General features: G+C 44.3%; 1 protein-coding gene across 3 annotated transcripts; it reads right to left on the reverse strand.

The window, feature by feature from the left end:
* Window positions 1-16,136, reverse strand: Polr1e (RNA polymerase I subunit E). Of its 3 annotated transcripts, XM_008847683.2 has the most exons (12): window positions 15,953-16,135; window positions 15,275-15,378; window positions 12,498-12,574; window positions 11,434-11,519; window positions 8,417-8,475; window positions 7,464-7,608; window positions 6,655-6,762; window positions 5,967-6,063; window positions 3,866-3,999; window positions 1,770-1,851; window positions 978-1,109; window positions 1-460 (listed from the first exon to the last, which is right to left on the reverse strand). In XM_008847683.2, exons 1-12 carry the CDS (start codon window positions 16,071-16,073, stop codon window positions 301-303), a joined length of 1,305 nt encoding a protein of 434 aa, XP_008845905.1. In that variant the 5' UTR covers window positions 16,074-16,135; the 3' UTR covers window positions 1-300. The 3 variants fall into 3 exon arrangements, with proteins under 3 accessions (XP_008845905.1, XP_029426597.1, XP_029426598.1); XM_029570737.1 differs by lacking the exon at window positions 11,434-11,519 and having other exon boundaries at window positions 15,275-15,443; window positions 15,953-16,136; XM_029570738.1 differs by lacking the exon at window positions 11,434-11,519 and having other exon boundaries at window positions 15,953-16,091.
* Window positions 16,137-21,282: the final 5,146 nt, after the last annotated feature.

The following is a 21,282-nucleotide window of genomic DNA, read 5'->3' on the forward strand; positions in this document are numbered from 1 at the left end:
CCTTTTATATAAATTTATTATTTTTTTACATCAAGTGTTTCTGTGTGTGGGTTTGTGAACATGAGTGCAGAGCCTGTGGACACCAAGAAAGAGTGTCAGATCCCTTAGAGCAGGAGTTTCAGGCAGTTGTGAGCCACCTGATGGTGCTGAGAATCAAACCCAGTTCCTCTACAAGAGGAGTAGGTGCTCTTAACTGCTGAACTACCTCTCCAGCCCCTGCTTCCATTTTAAAAAATAAAAATGGAAGTGAACAGAAGTGGCTGTGATGTGTCCAGAATGCCCCATCTGGAAAACTGTCATCTAGGTAATCTTCTTCCGCTTTGACTGCCGATCTGCATTCTGGGCTGGGGGCAGCGGGATAGACAGAGTGCCCATTCTGTGATCCTCTTCTCGGCCATCTGCCAGCGACACCCTTCTTTTGGAAACCTTCAGCCTCATGGCTTTTGCTATCTCAATCATCCTAAGGAAGAAACAGAACAAATGGAGATGCACTCTCCGTGTGCCATGTGGGTCTGGCAGAGGAAGCAGCACATTGTGTTCCAGGCTATGTAGAGGGGTTCTGTACTTCCACTGGGCTCCACCCCTAGATCCATGGAGAATCCTTCTCTCCAGTGACAGCAACTCAAAGCACAGAGGGGCTCCATTATTCAGGGCAGAATGTTATGAAAAGTTAAGGCCTGAAGCCCAATTGACCCCTCTTGGGAATGACCTTGGGGTAATTCATGACATCATGAAGCTCAGATTGTTCAGTTATTGTTAGGGCACTCAACGAGGGAGAACAAATGAAATAAATACCATGCAAAGAAAAGGTCCTCAAAATGCCTTGCCCCTCAATCATTCAGTCACTGAAACTGCTTTCTGTTCCCACATTTTCCCCATGAGACACCCCAAGTTCCCTTCAGCAAGGCCTTGTGTTCTCCAGCAATGCTAGGAATAAATCCAGCACCCTGCAGAGAGGCTGAGTCTGTTGTGCTCACCTTTTCTCACTGAGCTTCAAGTCCCTCTGTAACACTGTGAGGTCAATCTGGAAGTCACCTATGTGCAAGGCAAGTATGATCACATAGGCAGAGAGCTTTGCCTTCATGGAATTTGAAATTAAGTTCCGTAAACTGCAGAATGAGTGACAGTCAAGAAACAAAGTTAAATTCCAAAAGCAAAATAAGAACATCCAAGCCTTTCACTTTGCAGTCAGAGCCTTTTCTGGATGCAGAAGGGGTTCAAGCAACTGTCTTGTTCCTTACAAGGTGCCCAAGTCTCATAGTGAGTAGTGAGCCAGCCCCAGTGTTTCCCCCAAGAGAGACAGAAAGCCCTGCCCACATTTTTTCCAGGGGGTGTGGAAGCACTGATGAGTCTGTTACTGCCTGCTCAGAGCTGCAGGAAAGCAGCCACCCCAAACAGTGCTGCTGCTGCTTCCAGGAGCAGAAGCATGCTGCAGTCAAACAGCTGCAAGCCAGGCCAGGATGCTGTGTGGCACTCTCCTCCCTAAGTCACACACTGGCCTGCCCTTTTCTGCACAGCTGCCTTTTCCCAAAGCCCCACTGGCAACTCTGAGGAAGGGCTCCCTGAAGAAAGTGTGCAAACTAAGTCTACATTGCAGGGCTTCGTGAAGTCAAAGACAAAATTTTTCTTGATTCAGAAGCCTTTCACCAAATGGCAGTGACTTCTTTGGGACTGCATCTCTGTGGACATGGCATTGCATCTGGGCACCTACTGTTCACTCCTACCCCCACCTGCTTTCTCAAAAGACCCCAGAAATCATGCCTCCTGACCTGCCATTGTTGTAAGTCAAGCAGGTGAAGTGCTTAAGCAGCTTGGTGTTGATGATGTGGGGGATTCCAGGTCCCAGGGCACCTAGAACACAAAGTTGCATTTGATCAAGCCACACCCTCATGTATGGTGGGGAGAAAAGGCCCAATAGCTGGCCACTGCAATGTAAGAGAGCATGAGTCCAACATCCAGAGCAACCACTTTAAAATGAAAATATGCCCAGTGTGCTTCAGCCTGCAGATTAGACATGCACAAGAGCTGTCTGTGATGGGGGTGTGAAAAGACAGAAAGCCCGACTGTCATGAGGACTAGGAACACAGTAAGACATTGAGAAATAAAGTAGTTTGTGGATTGGGTCAGTGAGATGGTGCTGTTGCAAAGGCTCTTGCTGCTAACCCTGGTGACCTGAATTCAATCCCCAGAACCCCCATAGTGGAGGGAGAAAACTGACTCCTGCAAGCGGTCCTCTGACCTCCATACATGCACAATGGCATGTGCCCCACCGCTCTAAAAATCAATAAATGTTAAAGAAAAAGAAAAAGAAATAGGCTGTGGAAAAAGCGAAAGAAGGGGCAACCAGAGACTGGAATATGAAACTAAGAACTAAGCAGATACATCTCCATCCTTAGGTGTCCTGTCACAGTAACAATGGCTGATTATACCTTGTACTCCTGCTGGGTTTCCAGCTCTGAGTGGGTATGAATATTTGACCATCACAATTGGTCCTAGCAACAAGTAAAACTGAGCTTGTTGCCATTATAAACTGGCTCTCTTTTAGTCTAAAACTGTCCCAACAAAAACCTGCCCCAAACTGGGCATGGTAGCATACGCCTTTAGTTCCAGCACATGGGAGGCAGAGGCAGGCAGAGACAGGCAGATCTCTGTGAGATGGGGACCAGCCTGGTTTACACAGCAAGTTCCAGACTAGCTACAGGGAGACCCTGTTTCAAACCAAAAAATAACAAAAAACCTGCCCCAAGCTTTATAAGCAAGGCCTGTTTTTTTCCTCCTTATGTAACTGATACTTGTTCTAACAGCCTCCCTTAAATCTTTCGTTTCATTTGACCTGGATACGGTGTTTTGTCTAACGGAATAGAAGCAATGAATGTTCACTCGAGAAGGCCCCATTCAGCCTGTCCCTATTTCCAGAATAAAAAAAGAGAAATGTAGAGAGAAGAGAGCCCTGAGGGGCTCCAGCAGGTCACACCACCAGGAGGAACCACAAATGTTGCACTTAGGACTTGCATAGACATCCATTTTCTCCACTGGTTAGAACTGACAAATAATGGGCAGGAAACAATTCATAAAAAATGCTGTCATAGCAGACCCCAATCTTATCTAAAGGAATATTGGCAACTGATTGCTGCTAGATGAGGAAGACCTGATCTTCCTAAAACAAGGAACTCTAGATAGGCTGACTAGACTCAGTGGATGGACAAGCACAGGGGAATGGCTGGGGGCACCGACAACACAGTGGACAGTAACAGGGATGACAGAGCACAAGGGCTCCAGTGGCGGGGGGCGGGGGGTGCTATGGGAGGGTGCCGCTTGGGATGTTCTGTATGATATACACACACACACACAAAAAAAAAAATCAATAAATAAAAAAGTGAGTTACATTTGAGGAAGAAGCATAAAAATTTGCTTCATGTTAATTAGTAGAGGTGAAAAACATTACCATTGAAATCTACCTGACAACTTTATATCCATGCTCAGGTGCCAAGGATCTCGGAAAGTAACCAATTGCGACTAGTAATAATCAGATAGACAGATTAGAGATGCATGTGCAAACATCTAAGTGTTAGTTGTATTAAAAATGAATTTTTCTATATGAAACAGTGTATCTTAAAATGAAATGGAGATCTTTTTTAAAGGTTAAAACCTCAATTTATGTCTTACAGGGTTTATGCTGAGTACAATAAATACTGTATAATTGTATTAGTTCAACTGAACCTAAAAATTTACAGCCAATTTTGAAAGAGATGCATCTTTGCTCTGGAAATTGTTATTGAATATGTCAATGCTGTTGTAATGAAATGCTTCTTCTAATCATGTGGTTATTAAACAAATAATTTTAAAAATGCTGTCATGGGCTTACTTTTTCCCTTTATCACTTTCTGAGCTCGAAATCTGATGAGGGTGTCCAGAAACCAGATGCATCGGGCCTGGCGGTCTCGGCGCTCCTCACTCAGTGGTAAAGACTTCAGCATTTCTATGACAAAGGAGCAGTGGCTAACAAGGAAAAAGTAGAACATATGAGGGAAGGATGGGCTCTATCAGGAACCATCACCGGCATGCCCCCCATATACCCTGAGCAGTGAAGTGCCCACACTTAATCCTTACAAGAGCAGGGCTGTAGTGTAAAAGCAGCCAGACATGATTCTTAGCTGAGGGAACAGGGCTGCACTCAATCAAACTTTACTCACAAGGCAGCAGGCCAGATTTAGCCAGTTCAGTACCCTGAGTTAGTGATCAAGTCACAGACTGCACTCAAAACAGCCTGTGTTTGAATCCCTTCTCTGCCATTTAGTGGTTCAGGCAAGTTTCTTTATATGTCTATACCATAGTTCACCTCCAAACTGGGCTCAATGATAACCACACTCATGATAGGGCTTTTCCCCCTGTATTAAAGGAGACACTTGGGGCCAGCAAGATGGCTCACTAAGAAAAGGCCAGCCTAGAATACTTGTGAAATTTTGTTTAAAAAAAAAAAGATCTTGCTGAGTGTGGTGGCACCTGCCTTTAATCCCAGCACTAGGAAGGCAGAGGCAGGAGGATCACTGAGATTGAGGCCAGCTTGGTTTACATAGTGAGTTCCAGGCTAACTGAGGAAGACCCTGTCTCAAAAAGCACCGCCCCCCAAAAAAATCTAAAAGGAGGGGAGGGAGGGGAGCTTGAGAGATGGGTTAGTGTTAAGCACTTGCCAGAATGAGGATTGGATTTCAGATCCCCAGAACCCACACAAATACTGTAATCCCAGCCTCAAAAGATGAAGACACGAGCTCCCCACAACAAACTGGCTAGCAAGACTAGCCATAGCCACAAGCTCTGGGTTTGACTGAGAGACCCTGCCTCATTTAATAAAGTAGAAGAGCAATCAGGGATGACTTCCAACATCAATCTCAGCCCTCTACATGCGTGCGCGCGCGCACGCGCACACACACACACACGCCTCCTACATACATGTGAAAGAAAAAAAAATCTAAAAAGGCTATTTTAAGAAAAAGCTCAGGGGCTGGAGAGATAGCCCACCAGTTATGAGCATTGGCTGCTTTTCCAGAGGACCCAGGTTCAGTTCCGAACACCCACATGGGAACTAACAAGCATCCCTAACTCCAGTTCCAGGGGATCCAACACCTTTTTCTGACCTCTTTGAGCACTGAATGACACTGGTGCACTTACATGCATGCAGGCAATACACTCATACACATAAAATAAAAATAATAAATAAAATAGTTTTTTTAAAAAAGACAAAGGGGTGGAGAGATGGCTAAGTGGTTGAAAGCACTGGCTACTCTTGCAGAGGACCAGAGTTCAATTCCAAGTACCCACATGGCAGTTAACAACTATCTGTAACTCCAGTTCCAGGGGATCTGACGCTCTCTTCTGACCTCCATGGGCAACAGGTACACTTACATACATGCAGGCAATACATGCATACACATAAAATGAATAAAAATAATAAAATACCTATTAAAAAAGTTCAGAACCAAAAAAATAATCTAACCATCATTTTAAATAAGTTGTTTTAAATGGCAAAAGGGGAAGAAATTATCTCTTACTTAAATAAATACATAATATTTAAAATACACAAACTCAGCTTTAGAAGTTTGCCCAGCATACTGTCAAGGAGAAGTGATCACTCTGGCTAGCATCCAACCATTCCCATGCTAGTGTCTGGGCATTGCCAGTGACAATCAACACCAACACATCAGCTCTGTATTACACCCTCTGTCCAGCTACAGGTTCCACAGACCTATAGCTAGTTCCCTCCCTTGAATCCACCCACAGCTCCTAAAAGCTCAATGTCAAATGCTTGTTCCTTCATGTTCAAGGGCTGCGCAGACATCTCCCTGACGACTGAACCTCTGTCTAGCTACAAGTGCAGCTTTCTGACTGATACCCCAAGGTCTTGCTTTATGTCTACCCCATTTCCCAACATGACTCCACAGATGCCCCAACTGCCTCCATAGGAGCACCTGTTCTCTTCAATCATCTTCAGTATTTCTTCTGATGTGACCTTTCTGAAAGCTTCGGATGGGCTCTCAAGAGCGTCATACTCTGCCGGAGACAGAACTAATTGCAAGTCAAGAACACAACTAACCAAAATGGAAACCCAACTAGTTAAGTCATCTTGTAGTGGCCTCATTTTACAGATAGGAAAGTGAAGGCTCACAAAGGGGTTCACAGAGTAAGCAGGGCAGAGCTCAGAGACCCAGTTTTCAGACCCCAGCCCAGTGCTTTATTTCCTACGTGGGCCATTCTGCCTTCTCTTATCAGAGCCTCTGCCAACCTTTTCCATTTTGCCAGTCCCATCAAGGAGTGAAGTTCTATGCTCCAACCTTTTCTTTCAAAGTATTGGTCTGCTCTAGACTTTGGGCACTAGCCAAATCAAAGAATGCATTTTAACTATCCATGGAGAATGACCCCAACGGAGCTAAGCTGTGCCCATTTGTTCTGTTGCTAAGTAATGGGCTTGAATCCCAGGGGCAGGTCCCTCAGCTGATGAGGAAGCATAGCTGACAGACCTCTTGGTATCAGCACTGGGGCAGGATGTTGCTTTTATAAATGTCACAGGACCACAAGCACTCTCAAGAGAGCCTGGCTCTACCACATGCACAAACATCACAACCTGTGAATCAGGCAGCTTTTCTACTGCAAGGATACTGTCTTCAAATCTATACACATCTTCAGGCTTGGCTGCATCAGCATGGCAGGGAGGAAGGTAGAGGGAATCATCTTGCAAGTCGTCCTGGATAGCATCACTGACCAGAGCTTTCAATGAAGGCAAAATCAGTTTCAGTGCCACCCTGTCCCATTTCAGGTTTCCCAACACTCCATGAACCTATGCAATGGGGGCCACATGGTTCAAAACCCAGGTCTGACAACCTCTGCCAGGATGATCTGAAGTGCCCACCAAGCTGACCTCCAGGAATTCCTGCAACTGAGAAGTCCATACAGTGTTTGCCCCCAAGCAACTTGCAATAGAATTAGAGATGGCTCAGCAGTTAAGAACACTAGTCGTTCTTGCAGAAGACCCAGGTTCAAATCCCAGAACCCACATGGCAGCTAACAACTGTCCATAACTCCAGTCCCAGGGGATCCGACAGCCTCTTCTGACCTCTACGGGCACTGCATGACATGGGTGCACTTACCTACATGCAGGCAATACACACATACACATAAAATAAAAACAAATAAAATTTTTTTTTAAAAATTAGAGATATGCCTGCTAATAAATAATTGCAACACAGCATCAGAAAAGCTACAACCCTGTACCAAGAACCTATGTCCCTTCCCCTGCCTGTCTTCTCCCCTGGGACAGGACTATCTATGTCAGACTCCTGTACCTCCAGTTTGTCCCTGAGAAGGCCCTCAGCAAGCAGCAGGAGGGAATCCAGCCTTAAGGCCCATCACTTCCATCTGTGAGGTAGTAATAATCTTTGGAGAAAGCTATTGCTAAAGCACACTCTTACCATTCACACCCTTTGTATCAATGATATTCTCTGCAGCTTTAGCTACCGCAAGATTCAAAGATTCACTGCCAACTTTGTTCATTCTCCTGGAGTTCAGGGATCGCTTCTGTTTGGTGGTTCCAAAGGCTTCAATGCAAGAGTCCATCTGTGTAGGAGACAAGCCCAATTGCTGGGAACAGGCTGGACTACTCCTAGTTGTACAATCTGAGCTCTAGGCTCCCTGAGCCACAATTACCACACCTGTCAATCAGGCTGAGTCATACCTATCACACCTATCTACCTCATTGGATGATAAGACATGTCAGGACTAAGATTTGCTGTACTTACTCTCACTTATAAATCAACAGTTTTTGACCATCAGTACAAAAAGACTTGCCTAGACTTAGGGTTGGTAAATCTGTGGGGCACACAGGCTACCATTTTCCCAGTCTATACCAATATCAGACTTTGAGGGGTTTGGAGGTGTTTCTTTGTTGTTGTTTGGTTTGGTTTGGTTTTTTGAGACAAGGTCTCCTTATAGCTCCAGCTGGTCTGGAACTCACTGTGTAGATCAGGCTGGCATGGATTTCCCAGAGATCCGAGATCCACCTGCCTCTGCCTCTGCTGGGATTAAAGGCATGCGCCACCATGCTCTGAGTCATAAGGTAGTCTCTGAGCCCTTCTCATTACAGTGGCCCAGGCAGTGATGAAAAGTTCACTGTGTTTATGGTAAAGTTTCTAAGAACAACCATTTGCTACAACTTGGACCAAATCCTAAACAGTTTTCTGCTACACTTCTCTCAGCCCAAGAACAGGTCTGCTCTCTGGGAGACCAGGCCTCTGCAGGTAGCAACCATGCAGAGAATCAATAGGCCAAACAAGCTAGAGCAGCCAGGAAGACCCGAGTTCAGTGAAGCTGTTACTACACCAATAAAGAACCTGAGCCTAAAGGAACTTAACTCTGCCATACTCACCTTTTCTCTGAAAGTTTTGGTCTGATTCTGCAAAGGAGGTTCAGGTTCAAGTGCCTCATCTATAGAAACATAAAACACAGAAACAAGGGAAAAGCTAACAGTAAGGCTTACTTTTTTTTTTTTTTCTGTCTTTTTGGTCTTTCTGAGACAGTCTCCCTGTAGCCCAAGCTTGCCTAGAACTCACAGAGATCTGCCTGCCTCTGCCTCCCAAGTGCTGGTATTAAAGGCATTCACTACCACACCTAGCTACTTTTTTTTTTTAATGGGGTCTCACAATGCTGCTCAGGCTGGTCTTGAACTTGTAAGCTCAAGTGGTCCTTCTGTCTCAACCTCCTAAACCAGGACTATAGACATGAGCCAGGAACTCACTATGTAGATCAGGTTGGCCTTGATCTCACAGAGATCCATCTGCCTCTGCCTCTCAAATTCTGGGATTAAAGGCATGCACCACCATGCCCAGCCCAGAAAAAGAGATTTCTTTATTCCAAGATTTCCCTAACATGAATGTACACTGTGAATATTTAATGTGTCGCTTAGTGTGTACACTAAAAGAACTAGGGAATAGTTTAAGGGCTCCAATGAAGGTATCATCTCCTCCAACCTTTTCATTTCATATACAAAAGGCCCCAAGCTACAATGACTTATCCAGGTCAGTTCCCCAGGGAGGGGCAGAGCAAAGAGACTCAGAAACCAAGTCCTTGGCTCATCCCATAAATACATTAGCTTTCCTGGTAAGTGACATAGAGGTAGGCATAAATATCTTACATGACACTCTCCAACCTTCCAGTAAGTACTCAAATCGCAGGTAGTATAATCCAGGGGACAAGAGCACAGATTCTAGAGTAGCCTTGCCTGAGCTGGCTCAGCAGCAGGTCACCTGACCTCAGTGCCACAGTGGTGCCGTACACCTTTAGTCCCAGTACTTGAGAGGCAGAGGCAGGCGGATCTCTGAATTCAAGGCCAGCCTGGTCTACATAGTTCCAGGACAGCTGGGGCTACAGGAAGACCCTGTCTCAAAAAGACCAAAAAAAAAAAAAAAAGAAATTTATCAGTGGGTCTGGAGGGATAGCTCAGCAATTAAGAGCACTGGCTGCTCTTACAGAGGACCCAGGTTCGGTTCCCAACACCCATGGTCCATGGGATTCTTCTGGCCTCTGGCATACACATAGTTTATTTACATACATGCAGGTAAAACTTATATACATAAAATAAAAATAAATAAATCTTGCTGTATAAGGTGGCACTCATCTTTAATCCCAGCATTTGGGAGGCAAAGGCAGGCAGATATGAGTTCAAGGCCAGCCTGGTCTACATAGTGAGTTCCAGGCCAGCTGGAGCTCCAGGGAGACCCGCTCTCAAAAAAAAAAAAAAAAAAGAATAACAGTATCCATGAAGCCATGAAGTAAGCTATGTAGTGCTCATTGAAGGTCTCTGGAACAGTGACAAGTACACAGCAAGGACCCAATACTAAGGCTGTGTGTGTCTGTGTTTGTGTGTGTGTGTGTGTGTGTGTGTGTGTGTGTGCGCTAGCTAAAATACACCAGTATTTTTAAACTATTTACATACAACACAAATGCATCTAATCAAAAATTACAATTTCCCCTTGGCATTTAGAACATTTGGAGACTGTTTTAAATGTATTTGTTAACAAGGTAGTTCTTAACCTCGAGTCTGCAAACTACTAAGAAATGTATAGCAAACATAAAAATTCCATTTTTGCATACCATGTGTTATGTCTGGAAAGTAGGTCCAGATCATATCTGATTTTCAAAAGGGATAGAACAAGTGCCCCTGCAGGTACCAGGCAGATACCAGTCTGCATGAGCCTTCCTTTGCTCACACCCTCCTGGTGGTAGTTTTCAGCATTTAAGGGCAGCACTAAGGAGCTGAGTTTTGAGGTCAGAGGACGGGAGCCTCTTGAGTCTGGTATCATTTTGGAATACTTCCCTCTCTCCCTGAGTGTTCTAAGATGGCAAAGCTGAAAAGCAACACAATTTCTACTAGATTAGGAAAAAAAATACACTGTTCCCAAATTAGACAGTATGGAGACTTTTCACGACATGAAATGTCCAACCTATCACCAACGTCCTTACCAAAGATTCTAAAACCTCTACCAGCAAAACAATGAAGAATTAAGTAAAGAGGCTCAGTGGGTAAAACACTTGCCGAAAACTCAGGTAAAGCGATGATCAGTGGGTAAAGCACTTGCCGAAAACCAGGTAAAGCCAGGCACAGTAGCCTGTGTCTGTGATCCCAGTGCTCCTACAGTGAGACAGGAGGCAGAGGCAGAAGCCCCAGAGCTGTGCAGCAGTTACTGCACCTACACAGGGCCAACAAGAGCCAATATCACCTATGAGGCAGAAAGTGAGGACCAACACCCAAGATTGCCCTTTGGTCTCCAGATATGGTACACACACACACATGCATGCCCTCCCCCTCACACACATACACACTCACACAAATTAAGAAAAGCCCATGATGGAAAAGAATTTGCTTATTAGATCTCTGCTAACATTCTGTACAGATGATTGTCCAACTTGCTTTAAAGTTTAGTTTCTGATCACATCTGTAAACACTGTGGGGACAGGGTCTGTGTCTGACTTCTCATGCACAATCCCTGATTTGATGCTTGAGGTATAGCAGGTAGCTAGCCTCAAGCCTGCCAAATTAAAAAAAAAAAAATCTATAACTTTTAAAATAAAAAAAATGGGCTGGAGAGATGCCTCAGCAGTTAAGAGCACTAGCTGCTCTTTCAGAAGACCCGGGTTTAAATCCCAGCACCCACATGGCGGCTAACAACCATCTGCAACTGCAGTTCCAGGGTATCCGACACCCTCTTCTGACCTCCACAGGTACTGCACAACATGGGTGTACTTACATACATGCAGGCAATACACTCATACACATAAAATAAAAATAATAAATAGTAAAAAAGAAAGAAAAGAAATGAAAAATGAACTAATTCAGTATACCCAAACGCTGTAGCCTTCAAGTGAATCTTCATCTCTGGAACCTACCAGCAAACAGTGGTTGCATGTTGAACAATTCAGCATCATATACTTCCATTTGGCTGGAGGTCTTATTCAAAATCCCCACAAAGTGTCTGAATAAAGGAGTTATACCATGAGTATTCAAAAAGACTGTCTACACAACTTCCCTTTTCCCAGTTACAAGCTCCCAACCTTCTTTCTGCCTGAGGAAGGTGTCTACTTGCTACCTTGTAATGACAATCCTCCAGCAGCAATTCTCTTCATGGAAAGGGAAAAGTCGGGGGATGAGAAGGAAAGGGATGGGAAATGGTTATGGATAAAAAGGCCACCAGGTGATTCTGATAATACTTGGATTCGCTGCTGTTCTGGGGTATAAGAATCTAGAATTACACTAGAATTTTCTGTGTATATAAATTTTATGGAGGCAAAGGGAGAAGACCAATCTGAACTAGATTATCTCTGTAAGGCAGTGATGCAGTGTTATGTTTGAAACACATGTCAATCTGCCTTGAACCTGGGTATGGTCCAGAAAGGGCTCTGAAAGGTCTTCACCATGGTTCACTGTTGTACCATCATAGGGACCCCCATCTTCATCGTCTCAGCCCTGAGAATTAGTTTGTTTAGGCTGCACAGTGTGTATTATACTGGAGAGGACAGGGGTGAGTAAAGGGCAGAGTTGCCAAAGTCATTCAGTCCATCAGTGACACTACGGGAGGGATAATTTGTCCCAGCCAAGAGTATTGAGGGTTACTAAATCCTTTTCTTCTACTTAGTCGCAAAGCAAAACTCAGACAAGCTTTGACCTATAAATGACACTTTAAATTAGTAGAGAGAGCTGTCTTTTAGGATAAGACAGTCACAAATAAATGCTATAACCAAATAAGGTCTTTAGAAAATTTAACAAATAAAAGTCATCTTTTCCTTTCCAGGAGTGCCTATAGGCTGGTGGAAGGGACCTCTGAGTCTAGTAACCCTCCACGGATTCCTCCAACTGCCCCCAAAATAAAGACTGAGGACATCTGTGACAGTATCACTACCAACACCCTCCTCGTCCCTATCACCCTTGTCACTGCCCAGTTGCCCACTGTTACCTGCAGAGAGTATTGCATTTGAGGGCACCAGTTCCAAAATTGTTTCCAACATAGGAAAGCCTGTCTGTTTCAGCTGCCTAAAATAGAGGGAGGAGAACTCCATTTATGACACTGTTGAAAGGTATTAAGCATGGACTTTTTTCTACATGTGCTTTAGAACCCAGGACCACAGTGAATCAGCACTAGAAAACCTCCCAGGAGATGATCCAACCCCATCATTCCCACCAGGACTCTGGGATGTCTCTGGGGGAAAGACAAGAAAACTCTGGAAAGCAAAGTCCCAAACAGTTCAGGCTTCAAACTGGTAAAGCTCTTGGGGAAGGTGACACATGGGGCTACATGAAATTCAAAAAGTCTACACATCAAAAGAAACAATACTGAGAGCAAAGAGATAGCCTATAGAATGGGATAAGTCTTTGCCAAGTATGCAATGAACAGGAATTAATATCTAGAATATATATAGAACTCCAGAAATTAAATACCAAAAAACTTCAAATAATCCAGGCAATAAATGGGCTAATAAGCTAAATATAGTTCTCAAAAGAAGAAATAGAAATAGCTAATAAATACTTGGAAAGTGCTCAACATTCTTTTTTTTTTTTAATTTTTTTTTATGTGTATGCGTGTATTGCCTGCATGTAGGTAAGTGCACTCATGTCCTGCAATGCCCATGGAGGTTAGAAGAGGCTCTTGGATCCCCTGTAACTGGAGTTACAGACAGTTGTTAGCTGCCATATGGGTGCTGGGAACTGAACACAGGCCCTCTGCAAGAGCAACTAGTGTTCTTAACCACTGAACCATTTCTCCAGCCCCAGGAGTTATATTTTTTTTAAAATGGTTAAATCATAAATAATACTCATAACCCGGGTCTTCTGCAAGAACAACCAGTGTTCTTAACCACTGAGCCATCTCTCCAGCCCCCCCCCCTTTTTTTTAATGTGTATGAGTGTTTTGCCTGAATGTATGTAAGTGTACCACATGCATGCAATGCCTATGGAGGCTGGAAGAGGGTGTTGGATCTCTTCAAACCGGAGCTACAAAAGGTTGTTAGCTGCCATGTGGCTGCTAGGGACTGAACCCAGGTCCTCTACAAGAGCAGCCAGTGCTCTTAACCACTGAGCCATCTCTCTAGGGCACCCCCCCTCTCCCATGTTCAACATTCTTACCCATCAGAGAAATGCAAACTAAAATTGCTTTGATGCCCAGTGAGATGGCTCAGCCTGTAAAGGTACTTGCAGTCAAGTTGATGACCTCAGTGGGATCCCAGGGACCCCACATGGTGAAAGGAGAGAATCCAACTCCCCAAGTTGTCTTCTGACTTCCACATGCAAGCCATGTCATACATTTGTCTACATACATACTCACTCACATACAGTCACACAATAAACAACAGCTTTGAGGGTGGCAAAATGGCTCAGCAGGAAAATGCACTTGCTGCCAAGTACGATGGACTGAGTTAAGTCCCCAGGACCCACATGGTGGAAGGAGAGAACTGGCTCCCCCAAGTTGTCCTCTGACCTCCACACACCAGTCACACCATGTGTGCACCCACAATGTAAATGGGTCCACTAACTATGGAGGTCAGTGTGGAGAGTCTTCAAAAACTAAAAATAGAACTACCATATGATGCAGTTATGCCTCTGCTAGCCACATACCCAAATGACTCAAAAGTTAGCACACTTGCATTCATGTTTACTATTGCACTATCCATAATAGCCAAGAAATGAAACAGCCTCCATGTCCATCAGGAAATAGATGAATCTCGAAAATGTGGTTCAGATACATGATGGGATTTTTTTCAGCTATAAAGAAAAATGAAATCATGACAGTAGGAAAATGGGTAGATTAGTAAATTAAGTGAAATAAGCCAGACTCAGACAAATATCAAGTTTTCTCTCATATGTAGGGTCTAGATTTACATTTGTGTTGTGTGTAGAAAAAGGCCTTTCAGAGGAGAAAAAGAGGTCTGAAAACAGGAGGGGGACAAGAGAGTAATGTAATATTACGTCAGGAAAGAAAGAGGGAGAATTATATGGGAGGGAAAAAGGGAACCAGCAAGAGGGCAAGGGACGGTGGCAGTGGACAGGAGGCAGAAGGAATAAAAATTTTTAAGTTGAGAAAAGTTCTTGAGGGAGTTGTACCACAGAACTAGACAGCAAAGTCCTGGTCTTCCAGCACTTACAGGTGTGAGATAAGGTGATTATGTAATTGCCCTGACCCACAGTCCACCTGGATCTTTGATGACCGTTCTCAGGACAACTCTTCCTATATTGCTGTGGTCCCTGGAAATGGCTGACTTCGCTATCACAGTCAGGTTTTCCTGCTCCCCTGCATAAGTCCTTACTGTATTTAAGAACACTCTCAGCAGGCATTCTTAACTCTGGCATCTAGTGAGTAAAGGCCAGAGATGCCACTCACTCAGATGTCACTAAGCATCCTGTGATGCACAGGTCTGCCACTCACAATAAAGAATTACCAGGCTGGAAATGGTGAGCTCCCTAAAAGTGCAGTCAAATCTCAGTTGCTTTCTAAGCCTGCTATACAAGCAATAAAGTATTCAATAAGTTTATGTTGAAACAAAATAAATGAAGTCATGATTTCAAAACCAAAATCCCTTTCAGTGGAGTCTACCTCCATACCCCAAGCTGCTGAGGTCAGAGTTCTTCAGGCCTATTTGCCACACCCCCTTTTTTCCTTTCATGCCCTCCTCTGTCTGCCCACACCAAAGGTCTGCTGCGACTTGGAGAGCGCAGGCAACCTGAACCTGCAGCGCTTACCAGGATCCGCTGACTCCTTTTCCTGGGGTTTTCCGAGTCGTCGCTGTTGTACAAGGTAAAGCGCACGTTGCCCGGATTCTGCAGCTTCCCATTGGAGAACTGGACTGTAAGAGTGCGGCCCACGAATGAGATGAGGGCAGAAGGACCAGCGGGGCATGGTAGGGAATAACTGCGGTGTTGTTGGTAGAGAGAGGGCTGTCAGAACCGGACCGCAGGGACGCTCACGTCCTGATTTTTAAGGGAACTGAAGGAAGTCCTAGTCCAGCGCGAAAGAGGGCGATGGCAGAGGGTAGAAGACCTGGCAGTCCCTGGGCAGGGGCTGTGACAAGAGAGGATAACCAGGGCAATGTGGAACTCTGCTCAGTGGAGGGGAAGAGAACGCTGAGAGGCCTGGTGAGGGGATGGATGACCGGGTCCGGGTCCCAGTCCTCGGGAAGTGGGGCTGGTGAGGAAATAGATGACGGGGTCCGGGTCTCAGCCTTCGGGTGGGGGGTGCTGGTGAGGGGATGGATGACGTGATCCGGGTCCGGCCCTGGGGGGTGGGGGGGGGTAACAGGATGTTCTCGCGTAGCTGGGAGGTATCGACAGAAGGACGGCGGGACAGCAGGGGGTCCGTCTGGGCACCAGGTTAGAGACCCTGCAGCCGGGCGGAGGGGTAGGGCCCCGCGCAGGCCTTACCAAGCACAGCTCTCTGCCTCTCGTCCGGCTCCCCACAGTACAGCCACCTCGCCCTCCGCAGCCCCTCGGCCACCTTGTCGCCGTTTTGGCGCTCAGGGCCAGGAGACTCCAGAGAAGCCATAAACGCGCTGGTTAACACGCGGAATCCCGGCTAACGCTGAAGCCCGGAAGTGACGCGTGGGCCCGCCCCCTTTGTTGCTAAGGGCCCGCCCACTCCTGGCTCCACCCCCTCCGCTTCGGATAGGCCCAGCGCCGGGTTCCTACAGGGTTTGCTGGCATCTGCAGCCCTAGCGCATCCTGAGCGTCCGCGTTGGCGTTGTCTAGTAGCACTGTCTTTCCTACCCAACGAAGATCTCTTCCCAGGACCTGAAAAGGCCCCGTTGACGTTTAGCGCTCTCGCACATGAACTTAGAGCACCAAGTAGAAGCCGCTACTCCGCAGTGCTTCCTCTCCACACTCGCCCATAGCCATACACGCCTCCCACCACCATCCCTCCTCTGCTAGGGGCGTGCATGCGTTTGTGGCCCATCCAACCCCGGCAGGATGGGACCATGGGAAGAGGCACCAAGAGCTCGGAGCACTGGGGCAGGAGCTTCTGACGCGGACTAGGAGAGCGAGTCTTAGCTGATGGGAGGATTCAACAACCTTTCTTCCTCACGGGGCACTGTAGTAAGGGGTCCCAGGCTAAAAGCCCCTTTGCCTTTTGAGAACCCCACGTCCACCTCAACACCCAGGATATTTTAAATGTCCCTAATGCCTGCTTGCCTCTCTGCGTGAACCTGTCATACTTTTCAAATTACCCACTCATAGAAACTTTGCAACCCATAGAAGCATTTCGAGTACACTGCATAGAAGTATTTCTCCTGAGCTTTGAAACTGAAAACCTGATAAATACCACACTCACCAGGAAAGACTAGAATTTCCAACCAACAAGGGTTGCTATATATAGTTTGAGTGTGGACTGTTCCTCCAACCACCAAGTTTGTTTCTCAGCCTATGAGGCCCTTGGGAGGCGCTGGAAACCTTTAAGAGGTGAGGCCCAGTGAGCGGTCTTTAAGACACTGTAGGGCATGGCCTCAAAGGGGATAGTGCCACTCCAGGCCCCTCTTCCTCTTCTCTTCCATACCTAGCTGGCAGGTGAGAAGCTTTGCTTTACCACATGCTCCTAATGTGATGTGCTGCCTCTCCACAGAACCAAAGCTATAGAATTGAAACTACAAACCAAAATAAACCTTTCTTCTTTATAAATTGATTATCCCAGATACATTGTTACACTAATGAAAGCTGACTAATGCAAGGACTAAATACAATGCAGTCACCCTAATTAGGAAATTAACATTGATGCATTGATGCAATTCTCACACACTATTCAACTTCATCAACTGCCCCACTGCTGTCTTTATAGCTAAAAAGATCCTTTCAAATAATCATGTGTTGCTGCTGCCACTAGCACTATAATCCCAGCACTTGGGAGGCTGTAGTAAGAAGATTGCTGTGAGTTTCAGGCTAGCTTTAAGACCTGTCTAAAAATATAAAAATAAAAATAATCATGGCTTGCATTTAGCTGTCACAGCTCTTTGTCTGATTGGAAGGCTACTTTCTTTGACTCTCCCTAATGGTTTTTGGATTGAATTTTCAAGAAGGTGAAAGAAGGATGATGAAAAAGATTTCATCCTCTGATTTGTCTGTCTCTTCTGTTGATTTTTTTCCACACTAAACTTACTTGAAGTTAATAAATAATTTTGGAGTTAAACTAGAAGCAAATTTCTGGGGGTTTTGTTTTGCTTTGAAACCAGGCATCAAAAAGGAGCATGGTAAGCAAACTGCATTTGGTAGTCAAGTACAAATGGGTAGAGGAAGAGGCTGAGGTTCCACTATCCCCTCTGAGCTGAAGCTGTCTTCAAACTTGGTGTGTTTGGTACCCGGAATCATCACTAATCCTGGGAGCCTAGAACAGGGAGTATATCTCAAAGATGCTTAGTAATGTTGGTTGAAACCAATTAGCATAGGATGTATACATAATACTCTAAATATTCATTGGTTAAATGAAATGAAGTTAGGTCAAACTTAAGAGGTGCCAAAGAAGGAATCAAATGTTCTTGAGATAAGTGTCTTAAGCCTTATAATACCAGAGCAGGTTGTATGGCCTTGCTACTCAGTGTTGTGTTCTGTGGAAACAGCAGCATCAACATTACCTGGAGGCTCGATCAGATATTCTCACTAGAAATTAGCAAGTGATTTGCTTATAAATAAAGTGTAGGAAACGCTGTTATACCGGAATGGGTCCCTTTTAAGGCACTTCTTTTCAAGGCAGACATAATTTCAGAAAGTCCTCTGGATTGGCTGCTTTGTTGCTGGGCAGGGGGCAGAGTGGAGGGCTGAAGTGTACCATAGACCTGTGGAGACTCCCTGAGTTACCAGAGACAAGAATTCAAAGGATAGGGATTCTACCCAGCAAAGGAAGTGTTAGTGGTGGGGCAGTAGGAAGGCATTGTAGTATATCCCAAATTTGTTCAATTATTTATTATTGTTTTTGTTTTTGGTCTTTTTGAGATAGGGTCTCCCTGTAGGCCCAGCCGACCTGGAACTATGTAGAGCAGGCTGGGCTTGAACTCACAGAGATCCACCTGCCTCTGCCTCCCAAGTGCTGGGATTAAAGGCATGGCTGATTATGTTCATTTCTAAGTATCTCTACTTCTTCATTAACTTTGGGGTTAACAAAAATAATTTTTCTTTGAAACAGGATCTTATTATATATTACCCAGGCTGTCCTCAAACTCACTATGAAGCCCAGGTTAGCCTAGAACTTACAATCTTCCTGCTTCTACCAGCTGAGAATTAAGACTACAGGTGTGTCTCCAGTTATATCACCCTGAGCATGCCCAATATCATCTGATCTTGGAGGCCAAGCAGGTTGTGCCTGGTTAGTACTTGGAAAGGAAATTATAGGTGTGTGCTACCACACCCAGCTACCAAAAAACTGACTTTCCTTCAGTCACAACACGCCATCCTTGCTACAATGATTCGGAGCTTTATATTAAAGCCTATTAAACCAAAACATATTAGATCCAACCTGCTCAGATATCTTAATTTTTCCAAACAACATAATAATTTTCAAAAAATTAGTAAAGTAATATATATTTGATGAAGAGTGTCAGAAAAATGCAGAAAACTATGAAGAATTATATTGTAATAGCCTATGATTGCACAATGCTCTAAAAGCAAGTTATTGTTAACACCCTATTTTATTTCTTGGATTTATTTCTTTGTATATGTATTTTTATAAAATTGATAATCTATTGTATTCATTTCTGTATCCTCTCTTTAAGAAAAGCAATGTCCTATGCACAGTAATCATACTTGTAATTTTAGCACCCTGAAGAATGATTAGGGAAGATCAGGAGTTCAAGGCCAACCTAGGCTATAGGACTCCGTCTTTAAAAAAAAAAAAAAGCAAGCTGGGGCTGGAGAGATGGCTCAGTGGTTAAGGACACTGGTTGTTCTTGCAGAAGACCCATGTTCAAATCCCAGCACCCACAAGGCAGCTAACAACTGTCCATAACTCCAGTCCCAGGGGAACTGACAACCTCTCTTGACCTCTGCAGACATTGCACAACATGGGTGCACTTACCTACATGCAGGCAATACATGCATATACATAAAATAAAAATAATAATTTTTTAAGTTAGTCAGCTAGAGTTGTTATAACAAAACAACATGGGTGGCTTTGTGGTTATTGTTTTCAAATATTTATTTATTTATTTGTGTGTGTGTGTGTGTGTGTGTGTGTGTGTGTGCGCGCGCGCGCACGCACCACATGTATGAAAGTGCCTGAAGAGGCTAGAAGAGGCTGTCCAATTCCCTGGAGCTGGACTTAAAGGTAGTAATGAACCACCTGCCATGGGTGCTAGGAGCACTGACCCATCTCTCTGGTTCCTGTTGTTGTTGTTGCTTTAAGAGAGGATTTCACATAGCTCAAGCTAACCTTGATCTCCAGATCCTCCTGCCTGCCTCTCAAGTGTGACGGTTGTAGGCAAATGAACAATGCTTTAATAAGCTTTATTTAGGGCCAGTGGAATGGTTCAGCCAGTAAAGTTGCCTGCTGTTGAGTTTGATATTTGAGTTAATTCCCCAGAACCTACAGGTTAAAGAATAAAACTGACTCCTGAAAGTTGTCTTTTGTGTGCATGTGTCCCTCCTTCCACATAGATAAACATTAGAAACAAAGGGGAAAAAAAAACCAACTTTTTTAGAAAGGCTCCATTTTATGTTTACTGCCTTGGGCATTGAACTCAGGATTTTGCACATTTCTATACAAGTGCTTTGCCACCAAGCTATATCCTCAGTACCAGTGGATGGCTTAATATTGCTCAAAGTTCTGGAGACTGGGAAGTCCAATATCAAGACTTACTTCCGCTGGCTTGCTCATTAAAATTTAATAACCACATGATTAGAAGAAGCATTTCATTACAGCTTTAACATACTCAGTAACACACTCCAGAGCAAGGATACATCTCTTTCAAAAGTGGCTGTAAATTTTTAGGTTCACTGTTGAATTAATACAGTTATACAAGATTGAACTCAGTATAAACTCTGTAAGATATAAAATTGAATGAGTTTTTACCCTTTAAAGAACTCCATTTCAATATATGCTGTTTCCTACATTTTTAATATTATTTTTTTAGAAGAAGCATATCATTACAGTTTTAACATGCCCAGTATAAACTCAGTATAAACTCTGTAAGATATAAAATTGAATGAGTTTTTAACCCTCAAAAAAGATCTCTATTTCATTCTAAAATATACTGTTTCTTACAAAAAGACTCATTGTTTTTGCTACTAGCGCTGAGATGTTAGCACATGTGTCTCTAATCTGTATGTATCTAATTATTACTAGTCATAATCATTTGCACTCGGATCCTTGGCGCCTGTGTATGTCTATAAAGTCATCGGGTAGATTTCAATGGTAATGTTCATCACCTCTACTAATTAACATGATGTAAACTTTTATGCTTCCTCCTCAAATATAATGCATTTTTTAAAATTTTATTTTTTGTGTGTGTGTTTATCACACAGAACATCCCAAACCATCTTAATCAACTATACATCCACTTCCCAGATGGCACCCTCCCATAGCCTCCCTCCCCCCACTAGAGCCCTTATACTCTGTTATCCCTGCTACTATCCACTGTATTGTCAGCACCCCAAGCTGTTCCCCACTACTTGTCCATCTGGTGCATCTAGTCAGCCTATCTAAAGGGCTTTGTTTTAGGAAGTTCAGCTGTTCCTCATCTAGCATCAATCAGTTGTCAATATTCCTTTAGATAAGA

Source organism: Nannospalax galili, unplaced genomic scaffold (assembly GCF_000622305.1).
Source record: "Nannospalax galili isolate Female #2095 unplaced genomic scaffold, S.galili_v1.0 scaffold263, whole genome shotgun sequence".
In the NCBI taxonomy this organism is placed as follows: Eukaryota; Metazoa; Chordata; class Mammalia; order Rodentia; family Spalacidae; genus Nannospalax; species Nannospalax galili.

Bases quoted from the DNA above. Each gene is read 5' to 3' on its own strand.
- Polr1e (XM_008847683.2), bottom strand. From the start codon at position 16,073: ATGGCTTCTCTGGAGTCTCCTGGCCCTGAGCGCCAAAACGGCGACAAG. The intron at 8,476-11,433 runs GTAGGTTCCAGA...ATGTTTCTATAG, and splicing joins CATGCAACCACTGTTTGCTG to ATGAGGCACTTGAACCTGAA. The intron at 1,852-3,865 runs GTAAGCCCATGA...TTTGTGTTCTAG, and splicing joins GAAAGTGATAAAGGGAAAAA to GTGCCCTGGGACCTGGAATC.